Source organism: Podarcis filfolensis, assembly GCF_964270895.1.
Source record: "Podarcis filfolensis genome assembly, chromosome: 16".
NCBI classification, from domain to species: domain Eukaryota; kingdom Metazoa; phylum Chordata; class Lepidosauria; order Squamata; family Lacertidae; genus Podarcis; species Podarcis filfolensis.
This window is the reverse complement of record NC_139620.1, coordinates 11,377,315-11,397,948: the sequence shown is the minus strand read 5'-3', so window position 1 is coordinate 11,397,948 and position 20,634 is coordinate 11,377,315. Positions and strand designations below refer to the sequence as shown.

The window sequence follows — 20,634 nt, the reverse complement described above, 5'->3', positions numbered from 1 at the left end:
GGTATGCTTATTTACATAATTTGTACATTTGACAGAACTTCCACAATCATAAGTCGTGCATGGCCAAAATGGAAAAAGAAATCCACATAGTAAAAGGAAGTGATCTTATCTCTAGTTTAGAACACCATCACATGAATGCACACCATGGTTTTAATAACAATTTTACTAAACACAGTGTTTTCAAGAACTACAGGCAGAAAAGAAACACGGAAGCTACAGCTTGCTAGGTGTGCAGACCCCAAAGCTTCCTCTCATTTAAGCAGTGAGTGACAGCAAATCCGACGTCCTGCAAGGGCGGTGATTCAGAGGCCATCCATCCATACGGGGTCTCACATATCTAAAGTCCTCTAAAGCAACCTAGAACTAGGAAACCCACTCTCTCTGGCACCATCAGGATGATCAATTGTGCCTCAAAGCACACAGGGTGGGAGCTGCTGCTGCCTTTTGCAGGTTGGAGGTTTACCATTCCCCCTGCCCTCTAGGGATATAACCCTTGTTGCATGTTGGGAACTACTGACTACCTCTTACTCTAGTCACATACAAGACTCAACTCCCAAGTCGGTAGCAGCAGGGGAGGGAAAGGTATGCTAAAAATCAGCTTTTCAAATTAAAAGGGAGGTGGGAGAACCCAAAAACGATCAAGTGCCTTTCCTCCAAATTCCCATGGTCATCAGTGTCTGTTAGAAAATCAGCATACACAGCAATTCTTCACGTCATCTGTCGCTGCAGGCAGGAGTTGCTGCCTCTTCCACAAGGGCCTGTTTTCACTGCTTTTGCCCGCAGTCCAATGGCAACACGGACAGGTGCAGCCTTCACAGTCACAACAGGGTAGGAGTCTCTTTAATTTACATAGTGAAACTTTCATTTATTTACAAAACAAGAACCCAAAGGATAAAACGCTGCTTGGCTGGCTTTGGTAAGGGCAATGGTGGCAAACGCTCAGTTGATGAAAGCCACTTCTGGGATCTTCCCCTCAGCCTAGAAGAGAAAAGGAAGAGTAAGAAGTTAACAGCAACCACCTCTCCTCCATGTCTGGTTCTAACAAGGAGACTGAGACAAACATGAAGCTGTCAACAGAAGCCAGGGGTTTTCCCCAGGCTCACAGGGTTGTGATAAAAAAAGTTTTCCCAAATCCAGACTTGACTCCTCTTCCAAAGGTCAGTTAAGAGGCCAGTAAGGGGACAAAATATTCTAAGGACAGTCACCCGTCCAAAGGCAAAGTCTGCTACATATCAGCTTCTCATTACTGCACTATGGATGAAAAGCAAAAGAGCAGAAACCAGCAGCAATGGTTTCTGGATGCTCTCGCGTCAAATAACTCTGAATACACACATCAAGACATATTACATAGGGGATGGCTTTCCTTGCAAACTTCCTCTGGGGGGGGGGACACATGACCCTCAAATATGGCACATCAGACCCTGAGAATGAAGGAAAAGCCACCCAGGGTTCTCCCCTGCAGTGCAGTGCAAATCCATCCCAGCCATCACTTTCTGTCTCCAGTTCTTAAGCCTGACACCAGGTTCTGGTGGTCTCGCTCTAGAAAGGCACCAGGGCACTCACCTTGAGCTGGGTAAAAACCTGGGCCGCATGAGCGTAGTTCCAATCATTGTCCAAGAGGCACCTGGGCAAGGGCAGGGAGAGATGATAAAGTCATGAGACAGCAGCCTAACCTAATCTCATTTTCCCTCCCTGCCCCCCACCCTGATCTCAAGACCATCTCCCACTCCTTTTCCCCAACTGCCAGCCTCCAGCAACTCCAGACTCACTTCTGAGACCACTCAAGATTCATGCCCGACTGCAGTGAGAAATTCTGCAGCATTTCCTGCTGCTCTGCCGTGAGCGTGGGCACCGGGCTGGAGGAGGGCGTGGGCGCTGGCATGACGAAAGCTTTGCGGATTTCCTTGTTGGTGGCCTTACGAATGAATAGCTGATCATTCACAATGCACAGCCTGCAGAGGAGGGGGAAAGAGCCAGCAGCGGTTAATGAAGGGGCTGCAAGTCTACACCCAACATAAGGAGGAAATATCGAGGGTAGGGTAGCCAGAATGCCCCCTTTCGCCTTCTACCCTTTCAGTCTGAGACCTGACTATTCCTGGCCACCCCTTTGATGGCAAGCAGAGGTTAGGATCTGCTAATGCATACACAGAGCCTCCTACAGCTTGCTTGCTTGCATCTCTTGCCAAGCACTGCAGGATGCTCCCATAAATAAAGGAGCAACAGCTAGACACTACTTGCTTCTGCATTCACCAAGGAGAGAAGGTCGCCATATTCTAACAGTAGCAAAAAGTGCGGCAAATATTAAAAGTGCATCTAGCCAATGTTCAGTAAAATGGGTCCTGAAGTCAGAGAAAAAATGAGACACACCAGCATGATGTTCTTTGAACCATGCTCCCACTGTTCTTGTGGAAAGTCAACTACAGCAAAAAGGAATTGTCGCTAGATTCGATTTATGATAGCAGAGTGGGTATCAGGTGGCAATCAACCTGTCTTGATGGCCTGGCTTTTAAAACTGTGCTGCAAGGAACCACTTTAAAATTTACTGAGAATATATACTTTCGAACACTGTAACTGTTAAGTAAGGCATGACTAACCTGTCATCCCCCCTGCTTCTAAACATTAACATGCTTTCTGAAAATGCCAAAATCAATGCTAGCCCCACATCTTTTGCAAGACTTGTGACACACGAAGCTGCCTCACACCAAGTCAGACTGTTGGGTCAAGCTCAGCATTGCCTGCACTGACTGGCAGCAGCAATCCAGGGTTTCAGGTGAGAGTTTTCCCCAGCCCTACCTGGAGATACTGGGGACTACGTTTAGGACCTTCTGCATGCAAAGCAGATGCTCTAGCACTGAGCTAGGGCCCTTCCCCAACCAGCGCCAGGCTGTCCCCTAGAAATTGGCCAGTGGTTCACCAGTACAGATATAAATCACTGGGAGAAATCAGATTGCTCCTCCGTAAGCTGGCCAATCCCCCAATGCCTCCAGCACATGGGCTATTTTTAAAAGCCTTTGACATTCCCAGCTCCTGACAGACAGGGCTGCTAAGGCTCTGTCTCTCATCCCCCTATAAATATTTCATCATCCTCCCAATACCTGCCCCTTTCAGAGACATACCTGTCTTGCAATCCCTGGATTTGTCAATGCCCTGAAGCTCATAACCCTTACCCATTATTGCCAGCAGGCACAACGATGAACACACGGGTGAAGGCGCGCACCGAGTCGCGACACTTGCCATCCACTGTAGAATTTAGAAAGAAAGTGCAGGTTAGAGTTTTCAAGAAGGGGCACTGGGTGCTGCCCCTTCTGGCTTTCCCACTGTTCAGGATGTGTCACAAAGCAGGCTTTTAACAGCACACTCACCTTCCTTGAAGACCCCATTGACGGTGAAAGACAGCAGCGTGTTCTGCAATGAGAAAAGAAGGGTCTCAAGGCCAGAGATTGTGGCAGCAACCCACACAGATGTTATATACATCGTTTAACATCAAGATGTATACCCCACCTTTCTGTAATGAAATACTCAAAGCCGCTTACAAGATAACGTAAATGGCCTTTGTTTTATTGAAAAGTGAGCAGCAATAGTGGGGTATGTACTTATTGGGGGGGGGAATAATACTTTGTTCCATATTCCAAGATTTCCAGCTGAACAACATATATTTTGACCCTGCATAGAGGCAGCAATTTTTCTCAATTCCCATCAGCTATCAGGGACAAGTCAAATTTCCAGCCAAACAACAACCCATTCCTCATCTTTCTTGTTGCCCACTGACCTCACCTACTCCTTGAAAGGCAGTAAGTGCTTGGCCAGTTCCTTCTCCCCTGACTCACCGTTTGGGCACAGACGTCCACAATAAAGGAGTTGATGTCATGCTGAGTCTTCGGGAGCTCGCTAAGGAAGGCCACAACGTTTAGCTTTGTGTGCTTGAGGAGCCTGAAGCGCATGGCTGGGGGCAGAAAGAGCAGAGGGAAGGTCGATCACTACCTTCACTGAAGTAAACCCAAAGTGGAGAAACCAGCAGCAAATACATGTACGTGTGTGTGTGTGTGTGTGTGTGTGTGTGTGTGTGTGCGTGCATGTGGTGGGGGACAGTCCACTAATGTAGGAGCGTCTGACCCAACCCTAAAAAATAAAAAAAATCACTGCTCTTGTTCCAAAATAGCCAACCAATACAGTTTATTCACTTTAATCAGGGGTTTTTCTGTTATCCTCTTTTACAACTGGACTGCTACGAATGAGGGGCTTCAGTGCGGATTTGAGCGTTGTCCCAAATCCTTTCACCATTGCAGCTCCCCTCTTTTGCGCATTGGGGTCCCAACCTCCGCAGCAGAATCACTGTGCAGGGCCTGTCTCCCATGAAACACTTCTGATTACACACTGTCCTTAAAAGAGTCTGTAGCCTTGTACACCCACCCCAACCCCGCCACTGGAAATTACTTACTGGGATCCTTAAGCTTCTTCACATTCCTGCTGTTCTTGAAGTATTCAGCCAGAGTGCTCCTGAAGACAAGACAAGAACATAAACGCCTACCCATTTCCCCAGGTCTTTCTTTACATAGCAGGAGGTGTATACTTGGCAGCAGTGGGCAAAATGTTGGGTTTGAAGGCAGTGTGCTGAGGGTTAAATCCCCAACTGGCTCCAATGTAAAGCAAGCAGCTCCATGTACTTTCAACCTAGTCTCTCTCTTGGTATGAGGATTTTTAAAAATGTAAGTTGTGGAAGCACCACAAATCCCTGCCCTCTAACAGTCTAGTTAGATTTATTTAACCCCAAATCATCTTCCCAATCAACACAATTCAACCAAATGTATGGCATCTTACAAAAAGACTTCATGCTTGCAAAGCGTGAAATACTTGAATGGGAGGCATGTGCAAGATCCACACACAGCTCTTTGAATCACCTTGTGACTAATACAAGCAACTCTTGTTTACTTAGTATAGGTTGCAAAATACCCCACATCTTGGCACAGAAACTTTGGAAAGGGTGCACACAGCCTGTCTCACACCATGTCACACCAAAAGCACAGTGTAGTAGGGCAACGTGCAGTCCTCTTCCATGGCAAGGGAACAAATGTCAGAAGCATAAACTTACCTAGAATGGTTGTGTAGTGAGAAGGGGATGCTCAGGGAGCAGCAGGCTCCATCGTGGTAGGCGTCCAATAACCCTTGCCGGTCCCCAGAATCATAGACAGTGTAATATCTGTGGGAGAATACAAACATTGCTAAAGAAACAGCCAGAATGGAAGGGAGGCTGTAGCTGCTTTATTTTTTCTATTATGTTATTTCCATTGTATTGGGTAAAAAGGTAAAGGTAAAGGACCCCTGACAGTTAAGTCCAGTCGCGAATGACTCTGGGGTTGCGGCGCTCATCTCACTTTACTGGATGAGGGAGCTGACGTTTGTCCGCAGACAGATTTTCCGGGTCATGTGGCCAGCATGACTAAGCCATTTCTGGCGAAACCAGAGCAGTGCACGGAAACACCGTTTACCTTCCCGCCGGAGCGGTACCTATTTATCTACTTGCACTTTGATGTGCTTTTGAACTGCTAGGTCGGCAGGAGCTGGGACTGAGCAATGGGAGCTCACCCCGTCGTGGGGATTCGAACCACCAACCTTCCGATTGGCAAGCCCTAGGCTCAGTGGTTTAGACCATAGCGCCACTCGTATCCTTTTGTATTGGGTACTGTGCCTCAATAAAGCCTTTTGCTTCTTTCAATTACAGTACAGTCAGTGATCCTTTTTGCTAGCCAAGTTTTAAACACTGGAATGCAATTTCAAACCCTGGTTTTCAAATGCCAGCCAGCATCATTACCACTACCCTCTTCCCAGGAACTAACTTAAAACTTAAGATCTTTACTCTCTCTTTTTTTTCTCCAGCTGCCCTTTTTGTGTGTGCCAAAACCCCCAGGTTATAAACTTGTTGGCAGGGGCTCTGGTTTTCTTTAATGTACAAGACCTTGCAACTCTACTTACTGTTGCAGAAATCGCAGGATCAACGCTTTTAAGTCTTCAGAGCAAAAATAGCTGCCCTGAGTGGGGAGAGTCAAAGAGAGAAGCCGGGTGTTAATCTGTTCCCCTCCATTCCTCCCAAACACCAAGCAAAATCTACCCAGTACCCTCTCAGCACCAGCCCTAAGGCATCCTATGCCACAGCCCACACCGAGCAATGGGACTGAAGCAAGGGCTCAAAAGGCGCCAGCTTTCTCAGGGCAACAGCAACACAGGCCCTCTCCCCTGCCCCTTCAGAGCATTTCTGTACCTTAGTAGGGGGAAGCGTGGTAGGTGCTTCAAGGTCAAAAGCAATAGGAGGGGGGAGTTCATGGCCGTCCTGTGATGGGAGAGGCAGAAGGGTAAGGCAACAGTACTGTCAGATACAAAAGCTGGCTCAGAATCCACCTGGAATTTGAACAATTCACTCACCAGCCTCAGCAGCTTTGGAAACCGTTCGCGGATGGCGCTGTCAGAAAGGGGAAAAGGAGTGAATGAAAGAGCTTTGTGCCCCAAGAGCACTGCCCTCCCCCCACCCGTGGCCTACCTGGGTGGTCCCCACCTTCTGCTACCACCATCTTCCTACTACAGCCAGTGCTACCTGAACTACATCCTGTCGTGGCCTCTACCCACCCTGACCACTGGCCATCATTCTCTAAAACATCCTTTAAAACCAAGACGGGCAGTCTTGCAAAAAGAAGTTGCTTCAACTGCTGTCAGGAGGTGGAGGGTTATCATTTTGTTATCCTGGGCCAAACAGATGCCCACCGAATTATATAGGCTGCCCACTGGTGATTCAGAACCCTCACTACACCTCACTTCCTGGATTCTGAATTACAGAGCAACAACTAGCTCCCCAACTGGAAGAACTTAGGAGACAGGTCCCACAAGTTTCATTCCACGCATCTGGGCTTTCTTAGGAGCGTGGAGAAACACCACAAAATGGTGGCATTACCAGAATCTTTTAACAAAAGCCCAAGGCTCTCAAACTGTATGTTTCTTTGGAAGCCTAAGAAATTTACACGTTCAAGCATTTTAAACAAAGGTAGAACGTGTACAGAATCAGGGACGGGTTGCTAAAGCTGCACGTGGAACCCTATTAGGCTCTGCATCTTCCGTTAGCCACGGAAGAAGCAACACGAATGGGGTTAAAAGGATTGTACTGCTTATGCTGGATTAGAGAACTACTGCAATCCAGTTTAAAGAGAGATCTGATTATATTTGACATTTCCCACCCTGCGTATTAAAATCTGACTCAAGTCTCACCTAGGAGAAAATGCTGAGTCAGCTTTCCTTTAATATTGCCAGACAATTTAAGGGAAAAGTTGATCAATTTCACTATTATGGTTCTGTCACTTGATACCATACAAGGGTGAGTGACGGTTAGCCAACTTCAAAAAATTAGTAGGTAGCAGAACACAGTCTTTAAAGTAAAATGCTCTGGTACTCTTCCCGTGGTAGTTTTACACATGCACACGGGTGCGAGAGGCAGAAGTCTCGAAAGCCATGCTACTCAAAGTCTCCCTCTGCACTTACCTGAGTGTGTACTCACCCGCATGGCCCAATTTATAGGAGGAGCGCTCCACTGAGGCCAGAGGGCAGGGGCAGGGAAGGGAAAGTAGGGGAATGGACAAGAATTCCCACTGGTCATGGAGATGCCTGAGCCAACTTCCTGGCACCCAACTTAAAACAGCTTTGGGAGAGTTCCTGCATCAAGGCCCAAATCTAATTAATGACCATGGAAGATGCGGGTGGGGGTGGGGGAGGGAGAAGCAGAGGGACGCCAGAGTGATGGAAATAAAGAAAAAAAGGCCTGGAAACTCCTCCCTACCGATGCACAGCCTCATCCATCCTCCACACTGCCCCTTCTTGACGCTCCAACCCTGCAGAGATACAGATGCCTTGGCCACACAAACAGCACTTCCAAGTGCACAACTGAGGGAGAAAGAGTTTTACTTGCAAGAAGCTTGTCACTTCAGTCTGCTGCTGCTGCTGCTCCACCCAGAGTCAGCACCATCGTCACTCCCAGATCATCAAGAAGCAAATGTCTCCCCATTAGAAACGGCGCAGAGGCTGTCCAAAAGCTACTTGCCGACGACAAGCCTGTGCAGGAGGGTTCTGGTGCCTTGTGTTTGCCAACTTCCCCGGAGGCGGGCGGAAGGGCTCCGTTTGGCCACTGTGCGACTGTGCCTGTCTTAGGTTGTTCCTTCCACAAGGAATCTTACCCGTCACTGGCTAACCAGCCATCTGTGAGAGCCAAACGCACCAGGGGCACCCCAGGATTTAGCAGCTTGGCTTCGATTCTCCAAAAGAAAGACTTCCACGTGCCTCTGTGCAATATGGTACTTCCAGGTACAGCATTGGGGAGCCACAATATATAAATATAGAAGCAGACAAGGCCACGAACAAGGTGGCTCAGCATGGCAGGCTCAAAGGAGGGTGGCAGTGCACATGGGGAACTTGAGAGGATGGAAAAGGCTGCGCATCCTGAGGTCCTAGAGCCCCGGGGGCAGAGAAAAGCAAGTGGCGTGTGCAGAGCGGAGAGTGGAAGGCAGACAGAAAAGGGGGGGAGGGGGAAAGGAAGATTTCACAAGGAAGAGAAGCAAGGCTGGGGTGGCTGGGAGGTGCGATATGGCAGATCATCCACAAAAGCAAATTTCAGCTAATAAATGTAGTAATATCAATATGGGGTGGGGGAGGAGACGGGGCTGGGCAGTGCTCCAATCTGGCTGAAATAAAACCATTATCACAAGAATCACAACTCAGGATCCAGGAATGGGATGCAGCATCTTCAGAGATTTGGCTGCAGCCGAGGCAGATGGTGCTATGGGGTCAAAATAACCAAGCTGGCACCCCTAGTAGGGCAAAAAAAGCCTTTTGGCAAGAAACATCTTAATCATGCCCTGAATGCCCTCTGGGTAGGTGGAGGTGCGCCCTTCCAGGACATCTTAGGCAGCCCCAGGGCTACTGCTCACCTGATGTAGGTAGACTGGTCGCGGAAGCTTTCACACAACAGGTTGCCATCCAGCCATAGTTCCTCAAGCTTCAAGTCTTTTAACCTGTCCAAGTCACGATCTGTCTTCAACTGAAGGGAGTCAGGAGGGAAAGAGAGAGCACAGTGAAGAGAGTGAGGATTTTACCCAATGAAAGATTCAGGCTGAGCTAGTGAGCATCCAGCCCTACCTGGTTAGAAGACAAATTGAGGATCTTCAGGTTGGGAGCCTTCTGGGGCAGCTCAGCCATATCATCCAGCCGATAGAGCTTGTTGTCACTCAAGTTCAGAGAAAGGAGCTGCAAGGACAGATGGGGGGGATTTGTGAGGTGTGAGTGAGAGATGTGCTTTTTGCCACCAAGTGACCTCAAGGCAGTTTTTGTATTTTTTTAAAAAAAACCTCATTAAAAAATAAATTAAACTACAGTAAGATTTATTTCTTTATTTACATTCGTATACCGCCCTCCATCTGTAGATCAGGACAGTTCACAACATAAAAATAGAAGATAAGACACAAAACACAAGATAAATACAAGAACAAATAAACAAAAAACGCAAACCCAATACCGCCACCCCTTCTAGGATCTTTGGTGTATGGTTTGTAATTATGGACCACTTACTTACAAGGGTCCATATTCATTTGAGGGCAAGCTGAAATCTTTTCAGCATGAAATTTCAGAGAAATCACCAATCCCCGAGGGCACCAAGGCAAGAAAAAGGCTGGGTTGAAGAGAGGGAAAGGGAGAGAGAAATGGATGACCTCAGGAATGTTCTCCTGGATGATCCGCAGCACAGCTAGCATGCAGCTTCGGCGGCTCAACACCATGTCAATGTTCTGGGCTACCAGATCTGGGGAGTTAAAAAGTAGAATGAATCTCACTTCACTGCCAGCTGGAATCTGCAACAGAAACCCACCTCCGCCCCTGAAGCTGGAACCAGAGTTCTAGGTGTGTAGAAGAACAGCAGTCCCAACAGTGAAAAGGTGGGTACGGTGACCTACCTGGATCTGTGTGAAGGTTCTTTAGATCCAAGGCCTGCTGGGAACCATCGTATCTTTTACTCATGCAAAGCTGGAAGGAGAGAGAAAATTTCCATTAGATAGATAAGGACTCAAACAGGCTTATTCCTGCCTGCTTGAGGGGAAGAAGAGACTCTCAGTACCCCAAGCAAAAGAAAAAAACAAACCAAGGTTAGGAAGAGATTGTACAATACTCACAACCTGAACAGGGACTTGTTTTCCCACTAAAGACAGATGGCATCTCCCATTCCAACTCGCTAACCTCTTGAGACAGTTTAAAATCAAGGATCATTGTCAGGTTCCCAAAGAGAAAAACACCAGACACAAACCACCTGTGGGAGGGCAGACTGGCAAGTGGATGGCAAGAAAATAGTACTAAAGTTCTGGCACATTCCACTCACCTTCAGCTGCTCAATCTCCTCTGGTTTCAATTCACGCTGGACAGATGTTGGTGGACTGCATGGGTTTAAAAGTATCACAACCTGAAAGAAATGCCAATTGGAGATTGGATGGGTGCAGGTTAATCCCTGCCCAGGCTACTTAATGTATGTAGAGAGGACTGGGGAACAAGATCTTGCAGGTGGGCTGGATCCTAAGCTCCCCCACTCCCCTTTGAGCCACTCTGGCCGATGTTGACCATCTCTCAATTACCTGACCTCACAACTTCAAAGGAAATAAGTTACAGATAGGTAGCCGTGTTGGTCTGCCATAGTCAAAAAATTTTTTTTCCTTCCAGTAGCACCTTAAAGACCAACTTAGTTAGTTCTTGGTATGAGCTTTCGTGTGCATGCACACTTCAGATAGTGTGCATGAAGAAGTGTGTATGCACACGAAAGCTCATACCAAGAATTAACTAAGTTGGTCTTTAAGGTGCTACTGGAAGGAAAATTTTTTTTTTGTCAAAGGAAATAAGTAAGCGTGCACTCCTGATTCTTTCCTTTCTTCCTTTGCAGGCACTGCTTGAATCTAAGCTGTGTCAGAAAAGGACGATCACATGAGGCAGGTCAGAGCTATAACTGATCAAGCAACCTCACTAGTCTGGACATAGCTAATCGCCCTCCAACCTCATGTCCCCACTAGCCCCAGGCCCACAGAGGAAGAACAAACCAACCTTGTAGCCATCTGGGGCAACAATCTTTCGAGACACCTGTTTGAGGGCGTTGGCTGCAGAGGCATCTTCCACATAGAACACTACCCGATTATTGGCATTGTGTAGCTGCGGCAAGAGGGGGAAAGGTGTTGGTGTGAGAGCTCATTCTTCTTTAATTAGAAAAAAAGGAACTGATCTTCATAATTATTAAAGACTATACAATATGGAAGGTGCCTTGTAATGCCTCTGGGCACAGCTTTGAGTGACCAGAAGGTGCAGGGCTTGGGGCTTTTAAGCTTCCCCATCACCAACACATTCTGCTAATGCCAGCCTCATGCCACCCCTAGTCTCCGCATTCCTTCATGATATTTTTATTTCACTAGCACCAGCATTTCCAAAACTGCTGAATTATCTAGGACACAGTAAGTTTTTTCCTAGATTAAAATTGAAGGCACATTTCACTCAGATGCTCAAAAATGACCAACATTTATTGATTGGTTCTGAGTGGGGGAAAGAGAGAACTACAATTAATGCCTCCTGGCATCCTGCTCAGGTGGTTAAGGCCTACAGAAGCAACTGGGTATTCTAGCAATGGTGGTGACTCAGGGATTCCCCTGTACCCGTCAGCTGCAGCATGGGATGCTAGTGTATAGAGCTTGAATTATGGGAGAAAGTTGAGGAACTTCACACAAGCTCCATTCCTTGACTCCTCTTTTCCCCAGTTCTAACCAAACATTCTTGCTTGGCATTTCTAAAAAACAGTAGCTAATTTTTCTGAGTAGAATCAATACTGGGTACATCCAAGGAAACGGAGCCCCTGCCCAGCACCTTATAATCTGAGTATTGCTGGTGCAACTTCTATCAGAATACCATTGGCAATTTACTAACTGGGGTGGGGGCAAGATCAAATCAATGCCACATACAGCCTCCTGATCCAAATGACAATGGGTGCTGGATGCATCCAACATGGCAGTTTCAAGGAACACCCCAGCTCCTATTGCAGCACACAATTTGGGAATCACAAGACTGTCAATTCTGTAAAACAGAAAGGAAAATTCTTGCCCAGGGAACATGTGTATGCCTCTCTTACCTCCACAGGAGTGAAGGGAACGCTGCACAAATTCTGAATGGCATTAATCAGCCAGGCCTTTTCATATTTCCTTCCATAGGGAATCTGAGGGGGAGAAAAGCAAAAAAGCCAATCAAGGCAAGAAGCAGAACCATACCAAAGCTTTGATGTGGTAATAATATCCAGCTCTCAAGTCCATTTGCCAGTTGGTAGGTTGGGGACATTTTTCACTGCAACAGTGGGGAAGGAAGAAAAGCTTTTGGCTAATCTGGAAATGTGAAACCTGGGAGGCACCCATTTTGTAAGCTATGGGATTAAAAATGCTACAATTCAGCTGGAAAGAGAACAAAGGGAGATGTTTCTAGGCATAGGTGAAATGGGAGCAGCAAGATTTTGACTTCCAGTTTAGGAAAGTGCAAAGGCTATGGAACTGGAAGTCCATTGTGGATGACTGAAGGGCTTTGGCTAGGGATGCACAAATCAGCCTATTTCCATTCTGTGTCCGTTTCCATGTCAATCATACGCCCACCGCTTCCCGTTTTTTTTGTGGATAAAGGTAACGCAAAAAGTTGTATGTAGATTGTGTATAAAGTGTGTACATTCTTCCCCTAAAATATGTTTATTACTTTCAATGCTTTTTCCTGCTTAATAAAAATGAATTGTGTATGCATCATCCCCCACAAAAAGATTCACATGTTTGAACCAAAACTGTGGAGCAAAATTTGGAGAAATATGTCATCTTATTGACAGCTAAGTCTGGGATCAGCAAATGAGGTATGTTCGCTTTAAAATGCAGACTGCACAAATTTCTCCTCTATTCCTAGCTCTGGCCTATCACCCTCTGACATCTCCTCAAATCGGCTCTCTAGCAAAACCAGCTGACCCAGGCATATACACTGAATGGCTGGACTGGGCATGTTGGGAGAAATAAATCAGATGTAAAAGCCTGCAGCTGGAGAATCAGCTCAGGAAAAGATTTGAAAAGATGTCTAGATCCAATGGTTGATGACTTTCACTGAAGTTCCCAATCCCATTAAGCTTAGGTATAGCTATATTTAGCATCAACTGTACACAAGGGCAAAACCCGTGAGTACAAACAGTCTCTGGATACATTTCAATATGTGCAACTCAAGGACATGGACTGTTGGAGAAGTGAGACCTGACTGCTCAATCCCTGCTCCTCCTGGCTCATAAAACCTGCCAGTGAGGAGATGCAAATGCCTTGTCACAAGATAGTACTGTTCCACCAAGCACAGCGGGTAGTGCTAAGATATTTAAAGGCGGGGCTCCTCCTTAACCCCCCACATACTGGATAATTTCTGGCCAGTTTCCAACTTTCAATTCTTGGGAAACGTCTCTGGGCAAAAAGAGGGAGCTCACCCCTCCTGCTTTGTTCTCCTGAGCCTCTCTGCAGCTTTCAGTAGCATCAACCTCCTGAACAATCTGGGTGTCATGGGACTTGGAGACACAAGTTTGTGGTGGCTCTAGTCCTTCTTAGGGCAACAGTTTCAAAAAATGGTGCCATGTGAATCCTGTCTGATGCCCTTGTTGATGGTCAATTGCATCTCTTGGGGTTCCATCTCATTTCCCATGCTATTAAACATCTACATGGAACCATTGGGGGAGGAATTCTGCAGTTTGGAGGTTCTGTGTCACCAACACCTCTTCCATGGAGGTTTTTAAGCAGAGGTTGGATGGCTATCTGTCATGGATGTTTTAGCTGAGATTCCTGCATTGCAGGGGGCTGGACTAGATGACCCTTGGGGTCCCTTGTAACTCTATGATTCTATGAACATGCTGATGAGACTAACTCTCTCATTTCCATCTAAATCCCCCCAAAACCTGTTCAAGTTCAGAATCAGTGTGCAGTGTTGCTAATGGCCTGGATGCTGGTGAAGAACTTGGTTCATTTAAAATCAGGGAATGGGGATTCATGCTGTCTTGGATGGAATTGCACTTCTTCTGAAGACTTGGGTTTGCAGTTTGGGAATACATGCAAGGACATGACCTAAGGGCCTTCTCTAATGTCATTTCACAGTCACACAATCTTTTTTATGTAACTATCCTTCTGTCCCGTCAAGCTGACTTTTCTTTAAAAAAAAAATCATGACTAGTCTTATTATGTTTGCGGCCTCAATTTGTATCTTTGATAGGTTTTATCTGCTCTATTTACTTATTGGTTTTAAAATGTGTTATTGTAGTATTATTACTGGGTGGAGTCTACTGAAGTTCTGTTTATTGTACCCTACTAAAATGAATGGGCCTAAGTTAGTCATGTTGGTTAATTTCAATGTGTCTACTCTGAGCAGGAATAACATTTGATACAGCCCACTGTTAGCTTTCTTGGGTGTTATATGCATAAAGGCAAGATAGAAATTGGAGTAATAAATGCATTTAATCTCCACCCCCAAATACACAGTGTTAAGAGGCTTGGTTGTCAAAGTCAAACCATAGTGCTGCTTGTTTCTGTTATAAAAGAAGGCAGCATTCTCTCAACTCCAATCCTGTGAGGTTTAGCTATTTCCCCTCCCAAACCACATGGGAATGCAAAGCTACCATGTGGGGAAGGACTGACCTGCAGATTACCAGCAGAACTGAAACTGGGAAGCTCCCTTTCTACCCTGCTTAACAATGTTCTCATGCCTAACTCAAAAAGCGGTAGCTCCTTGTGTTTTAGTACACTCAAGTCTGAAAATTATTCAGGTAAACCAGCTGCTCTGTTAAACAATTAACAATGAATTGACACAAAGATTGGACTGATTGTTTCAGATCAAAGTGTGCATGAGAGCTAACCTCACCTCTACAGCTCTTTTCTGCCCACTTCTCCTTTTTTTTCTCCTCATGCTTCTGGAACATTCAATATTCAGTCCTCACCTCCTACCTTGGCCTCTCTGCCTCTGGTCTGCTGTTTTCTCAGTCCCCTGCTTGGCCTGTTCTTCTTTGCTTAGGAGGGCATTTTGCCAGCCCCACCCTCCCCTTTAGAATCTAAACAGTTTAGCCAGTGACACGCAGCATTGCTTAGGAACTGAATAAGCAAGAGTCCATCAAAACAGCAACTCTACAGGAACAGAGCACCTCTGCCAACAACAGCCAGGGGTCCTTCAAGCTCCGCTTCCAAATCCCTCCCCTCCCCCATGTGACTTACTGAAACCTTGAACCAGCTCCTCTTGGGGGCATTGCTTCTGGGGCCAAGCCGTTCTAGGGTACTCAGATTCTGTCTCACTGTGAGGCTTATATTGCTTAGACCTCCCCGCTCCCGATCTCTGTTTGGACGACCGTAAGGAGTGCTGAGGAGTAGAAAACAAGATTTCAGTATGGAGTGTAGCAGTGTCAAATTAAGATATGAGAAACCTTGCCCAGAAATAACAGTGGATCAAACTATTCAAATTATTCTACTTCACTGGTTTGTTTCTGTGGACAAAGCAGTAATAAAAAGGATTTGGTCTCCCCCCCCCCAAAAAAAAATGTCACAGAACTAATCAGACATTTAAATGGTAATTATAGCCGCAACTTAACTTTACTCAATGAACTAGGTAACTTGTGATTCTAGCCGGTTTGTTTGATTCTAGCTGGTTTGTTTCTGTGGACAAAGCAGTAATAAAAAGGATTTGGTCTCCCCCCCCCAAAAAAAAAATGTCACAGAACTAATCAGACATTTAAATGGTAATTATAGCCGCAACTTAACTTTACTCAATGAACTAGGTAACTTGTGATTCTAGCCCTTTTTCCAAATGATGAATACATTCAATTATCGGTTCCCTGATTATTATTATTATTTACTTCACAGATTCTTCATCTGGTTGCAGCCAGTTAAGTGCTATGCTGAGGAATGATTCAGATGACCTCAATTTTCCATCTTTGTAGGTGCAGGAAATGTGCACAGAGTCCCTCCCCACAGCAGAGAACCTGTACCTGGTTAGGCAAGAAAGGTTCACATCCCTTCAAAGAGCTCCACCTTCTATGCTTTTTTTAAACTAGGGTGTGTGAGGGCCTGTAAACTAGAGCATTAAAACAGAGCAGGTCACAGGCTTTTACCATTCTGATCTTCGTTAATACCAGCTCCTTGACCTTATTCACATCCTGCCCTTAACCAAGTGATGCCCTAAGAAATGGTCCCCTTATTTTTCCTAGACTTTCTACAAAAACCTTTCTATGGGGTTGGCTGGAGATCTTATGAAATTCACACACTTGGTTCACTAGCAAAAAACAAAAACAAAAACTTTTTTAAAAGTGTCCTTAATAGGGAACATCTATTCTTTTTGAGAATTACTTTTCTGCCCCAGTGTACTTCCCAAGAAAAAGGAATGAGTATTCTCTTTGCTAAAAACTATATAACCAGTACAGGATTCAAAAGTGTTTCAGACCTTACAGGAAAATGGTGGTGAAGTGTCATTCTGCACATAAGGTGGTTCTCCCCCCCCCCCCAGGGTTGTATCCAACTAAGTTCCACTCAGAGTAGACACACTGAAACCAATGGACTTAAATTAGCAGTATCCATTGATTTAATTGGGCCTACACTGAGTGGAACTTAGCTGATACAACTCATAATGCCTATCTTATTACAGTCTACTGATATAAGTTGCTGTTCCCATTTGACAGATGGGGTAACCGAGGCTGAGCAACAGCAGCATGCCTACAAACTAAAGTATGTTTATGTCCACCCAAGAGAACACTTTACTTACTAGCGGGATCGCAGCACATCATGAGGGTCACTCATGAGAACATCTCCATCCTCCTCTTCAAGTCGGCTACGAGGACTGGGGCCTGCGCCGCTCCAGTTCCGCGGGTGATGGTTCATCTCACTGTACATCTTTCCTCGGAAGGGGCCTCGACCTTTTCGCCTCCTCCCTGGGAAGCCCCTGTTGCCACCACCTCCACCCACACGGTCATCATGTTCTATGTAAGGACAAAAAACTGAAGTGTCAGAAGGCTGTCAAGCAAAGTATTCAGAGAAACAAGCACACCAGGCAAGTCTCAAAAAGCAAACTAGAGCAGGGATAGCCAACACAACACCTTCCAGACATTGTTGGATTCCAGTTCTCATCATCCCTGAACCACTGACCATGCTGACTGGTGCTGAAGGGAGCTGCATTCCCAACAATGTCTGCAGAACACCACACTGACCACCCCTGGGCCATCAATTGCCTTCTTCTACACTCTGTGCGCCCTACAAAATTCAGCAAGGTGCCCTCATGCTTCTGAGTTCTCCACAGACAACTAGAGAGTATCATGAACTAGGACACACCTTCCCATTCACTTCCTCTTAACAAGTCTCCATTCCCTATCCACCACCACCATTGCCTCCCTTCAGCTTCAAGGACCTGAAATAGTGGGATTCCTCTCTCTGTGCTCTTTAACTCTATCCAAATCTTCTTAGCTATCCCTGGAAAGGAACCCTCTCCAAGGAGCTGCCCCTGCCACCTGCCACCCTGCTTCATTTTTGTACAAAAGCAGGTTCTCCTGCCCCTGTCAGTGATACATGTGTGTGTGTGTGTGTGTGTGTGTGTGTGTCACATTGACAATACTATAGACACAAAAAAGAGCTCTCAAGCCTTCAAGCTCCATTAGCATTTTTTCAAAAAGGAACCTCTCCCCCCCCCCCGCTGCCTAAGGTTCCCTATAACACCTTCCTCCGTATCCCCCTCGTCCCCCCTAATATTCACCTCCTCTCTCCTTGTGCCCTAGAGCATTCCCTGCCTTAATTGCCCCCACCCTTCTGCTCCTCCCCCTCCCATCCCGGCCCACTGCCCACAAACCCGACCCACCCTTCCTCGTCTTCCATCCCTCCTTCCACAGCACACATATTCGCCCCCCGCGAAAAAAAGGTTCCTGACTCCCTAGAGATGCGGTGCCAACTTGATTAAAATATGGGGGGAGGGGGACGGACAGGTAAGCCGTGCCCCACACAATCGATCACGAGGCGCACACGCGCCGTGTGAATGACATTGCCCATCAATTTCGGGGGGGGGGCGTTAGCGGGAGGCGGACCCTTCAAGTATCTCATTGGGGGAGCCGAAGGGACCTCGGCCCCTAGGAGTTGGCTCCTGTGCCCTAGAGCAGCTCTCCAGGCGCTGCCGGGCTCCTCGCTAGCGACGCGGGCCGGGGCGGATAGGACCCGGAGTCCAACAGGATCCGGAGGCGCAACACGTTGGGCTACCCGTGTCTTTAAAGTACCCTCTCGGCTTCGGCCCGGTTCCCACCCCTCACGCCAGCGAAGACCCCCACCCACCCCAATATCCCCTGGCCTGACCACCCCACCGCCCCCGTTCCTTTCCTCACCGCTGTAGCCTCCTTTTCCCCCGTCGGCCATCGAGAGAAGCGGCCCTGAGGGAGCGTCGGCGCTTCCCCGAGCGCAGGATGAGGCCGAGAGAGAGGCAAGGACTCGGACAGGTACAGGCACCTCGCCTCCCGCTCAAAAGATTAAAAACAATAGCAGCAGTAGCAGCAAGAATGACGGCGGTTATGATAAATCCGCTCTCGAGTCGGTTGGAAAGCCAAGCCAGTTGCTCCCTCCGCTCTTTCCCTCGCGAAGTATTTTTCATCCAACTGAGGGGGGCCTCACGCGCCGCACTGCGCATGCCCGAAACGGACGCGCTCCCGCCCTCCGGTGATTATAGTACGCGAGCACGTCAGGCGCGCCCTCAACGCTCGGCTTTGTGACCATAGAGGTGCCGCGGCTAGAGCTTTCCGCATCCGGAGTTCTACTTCCGGCTCGTTTAAAAGGAGAAGGAAGACGACTCCTTCGGTTCACCCTTTTACCTACAGTCGCGGAGAGAGGGAGCGGCGCTCGTCGTAGGGATGAATGGAGGGATCTCATTTTTTTTTGGCGCGCAGCTGTGGTTGGGCAGCAGCTACCGAGCAAACAGGGCCGGGGCAAAGATAAAACACAAACGGGAGGCCCCTGCGCTTTTACGCTCCTGTGAAACGTCTGTGGTTGTTTTGTTGAGCTTTTCGAGATTGTAAAAGACATGCCAATGTAAAATGTAGGCTGGAGGGAGAGAATATCTTCGAACAGCAGTGTAGTCCGGGAGGAAGCAGAAAGCAGCTTGGGATCTGCTGCCCTGGGTGCTTGGTTTATTATTTATTTATTTATATTATTTATTAGTTAAGACTTAGAGCTCACATTTCCTTCAATATGGAGCCCAAGGCAGCTTACAGAAATGACATGCATGTCTCTGTGTATGATATATCAAAAGGATATACGGATAAACTATAAAATCACCTATAGAGTTCCATGATGTCCCGAGTAAAATTAGAAGAATAAAAAACACATGGTGAATAAAAGGTGTGGTGGGGGGACTTTCCTTGTTCCTTAAAACTACCCACTGTGGGGGTTGTATTTCCCCAAAGGAAGGAGCTCCAGAGTCAGGAGACCACAACAGAAAATACCCTGTCATATGCCCCTGAACATTTTATATATTTGTTTTATTGTTTTAAAATTGTAAACCACCTTGGCTGCCTTGGTAGAAAGGCAGTATATAAATCCAATAAACAAACAAAATAAAATTAATCCTATCATCCCTATTGGCCACACTGGCTGAGGGTGATGGGACCTGAGTGTTGACCTGAGAGTTCCAACATCTGGGTGGGAACACTGCATTGGCTACTCAATATATAGAAAGGTGTTCTTGTAGGTATCGAGAGTCCCAGATGGTTTAGGGTTTTACAGTGGTACCTCTAGTTACGAACATAATTCATTCTGGAGGTCCGTTCTTAACCTGAAACTTATTAACTAGAGGTGTGCTTTCGCTAATGGGGCCTCTTGCTGCCACTGTGCCGCCGGCACACAATTCCCGTTCTCATCCTGGGGCAAAGTTCTCAACTCGAGGTAACTCTTCCTGGTTAGCGGAGTTTGTAACCTGAGGAGTTTGTAACTCGAGGTACCACTGTATATGGCTTGTATCAGGAGTGAGGAACCTATGGCTCTACAAATGATGTTGGGAGTGCAACTTGCATCAACTTTGGCCATTGTCCATATAGCCTGAGGGTTGGATGTCCAACAACAGCAGCAGAACCATAGGTACCCCACTCCTACACAAATAAAAGTGCATATAGCTCAACAAGGGTTTCTGACTTTTAAAAAGAACAATGAATCTGCACACACACACCCCTTGCCTGTGGGACTTGTTCAGTCTAAAGCCTCCATCCTGGAACTGAGCCTCATGACCACATCAGCAGCCTAATTTTTGTACTTTTTATGCTCTCTGTTTCTGCTGATGGACCTCTGGGCTTTAGCAAAAAAAAAAAAAAAAGTAAATCCCACATGCTTAAATGATGCCAACCCCTGCTGTAATTCTCTTTGAGTATTGCATATTTTCCCACAAAACAATTCCTAAAGTTGCAAAAAAGTTCAGTTTACTGAAACGCCCACACCCTGGCTTCTTCCCAAGCCAAATCCCACACTCACGTTGCATACAGAAGCCTCATGCTCCACTGACTTGCATGGAGATCCACTGTTTTGCAAAAATAATACATTTTTG

The 20,634-nt window shown here is 46.7% G+C and overlaps 1 protein-coding gene across 1 annotated transcript; it reads right to left on the bottom strand.

The window, feature by feature from the left end:
• Positions 1 to 145: 145 nt before the first annotated feature.
• NXF1 (nuclear RNA export factor 1) lies at positions 146 to 18,808 on the bottom strand. Its single transcript, XM_083591208.1, has 21 exons — positions 18,434 to 18,808; positions 16,837 to 17,050; positions 15,300 to 15,441; positions 12,176 to 12,259; positions 11,107 to 11,211; positions 10,397 to 10,477; positions 9,978 to 10,047; positions 9,738 to 9,826; positions 9,169 to 9,276; positions 8,961 to 9,070; positions 6,418 to 6,454; positions 6,257 to 6,325; positions 5,971 to 6,026; positions 5,090 to 5,197; positions 4,439 to 4,497; positions 3,828 to 3,943; positions 3,363 to 3,405; positions 3,168 to 3,240; positions 1,770 to 1,952; positions 1,564 to 1,624; positions 146 to 978 (listed from the first exon to the last, which is right to left on the bottom strand). The coding sequence occupies exons 1-21, from the start codon at positions 18,462 to 18,464 to the stop codon at positions 940 to 942; spliced, it is 1,878 nt and encodes a 625-aa protein (XP_083447334.1). The 5' UTR covers positions 18,465 to 18,808; the 3' UTR covers positions 146 to 939.
• Between the last annotated feature and the right edge of the window lie 1,826 nt (positions 18,809 to 20,634).

Bases quoted from the DNA above. Each gene is read 5' to 3' on its own strand.
- NXF1 (XM_083591208.1), bottom strand. From the start codon at position 18,464: ATGGCCGACGGGGGAAAAGGAGGCTACAGCG. The intron at 6,326-6,417 runs GTGAGTGAATTG...CTCCCATCACAG, and splicing joins TTCCAAAGCTGCTGAGGCTG to GACGGCCATGAACTCCCCCC. The intron at 3,944-4,438 runs GTAAGTAATTTC...TTCTGCCCCCAG, and splicing joins GAAGAAGCTTAAGGATCCCA to CCATGCGCTTCAGGCTCCTC.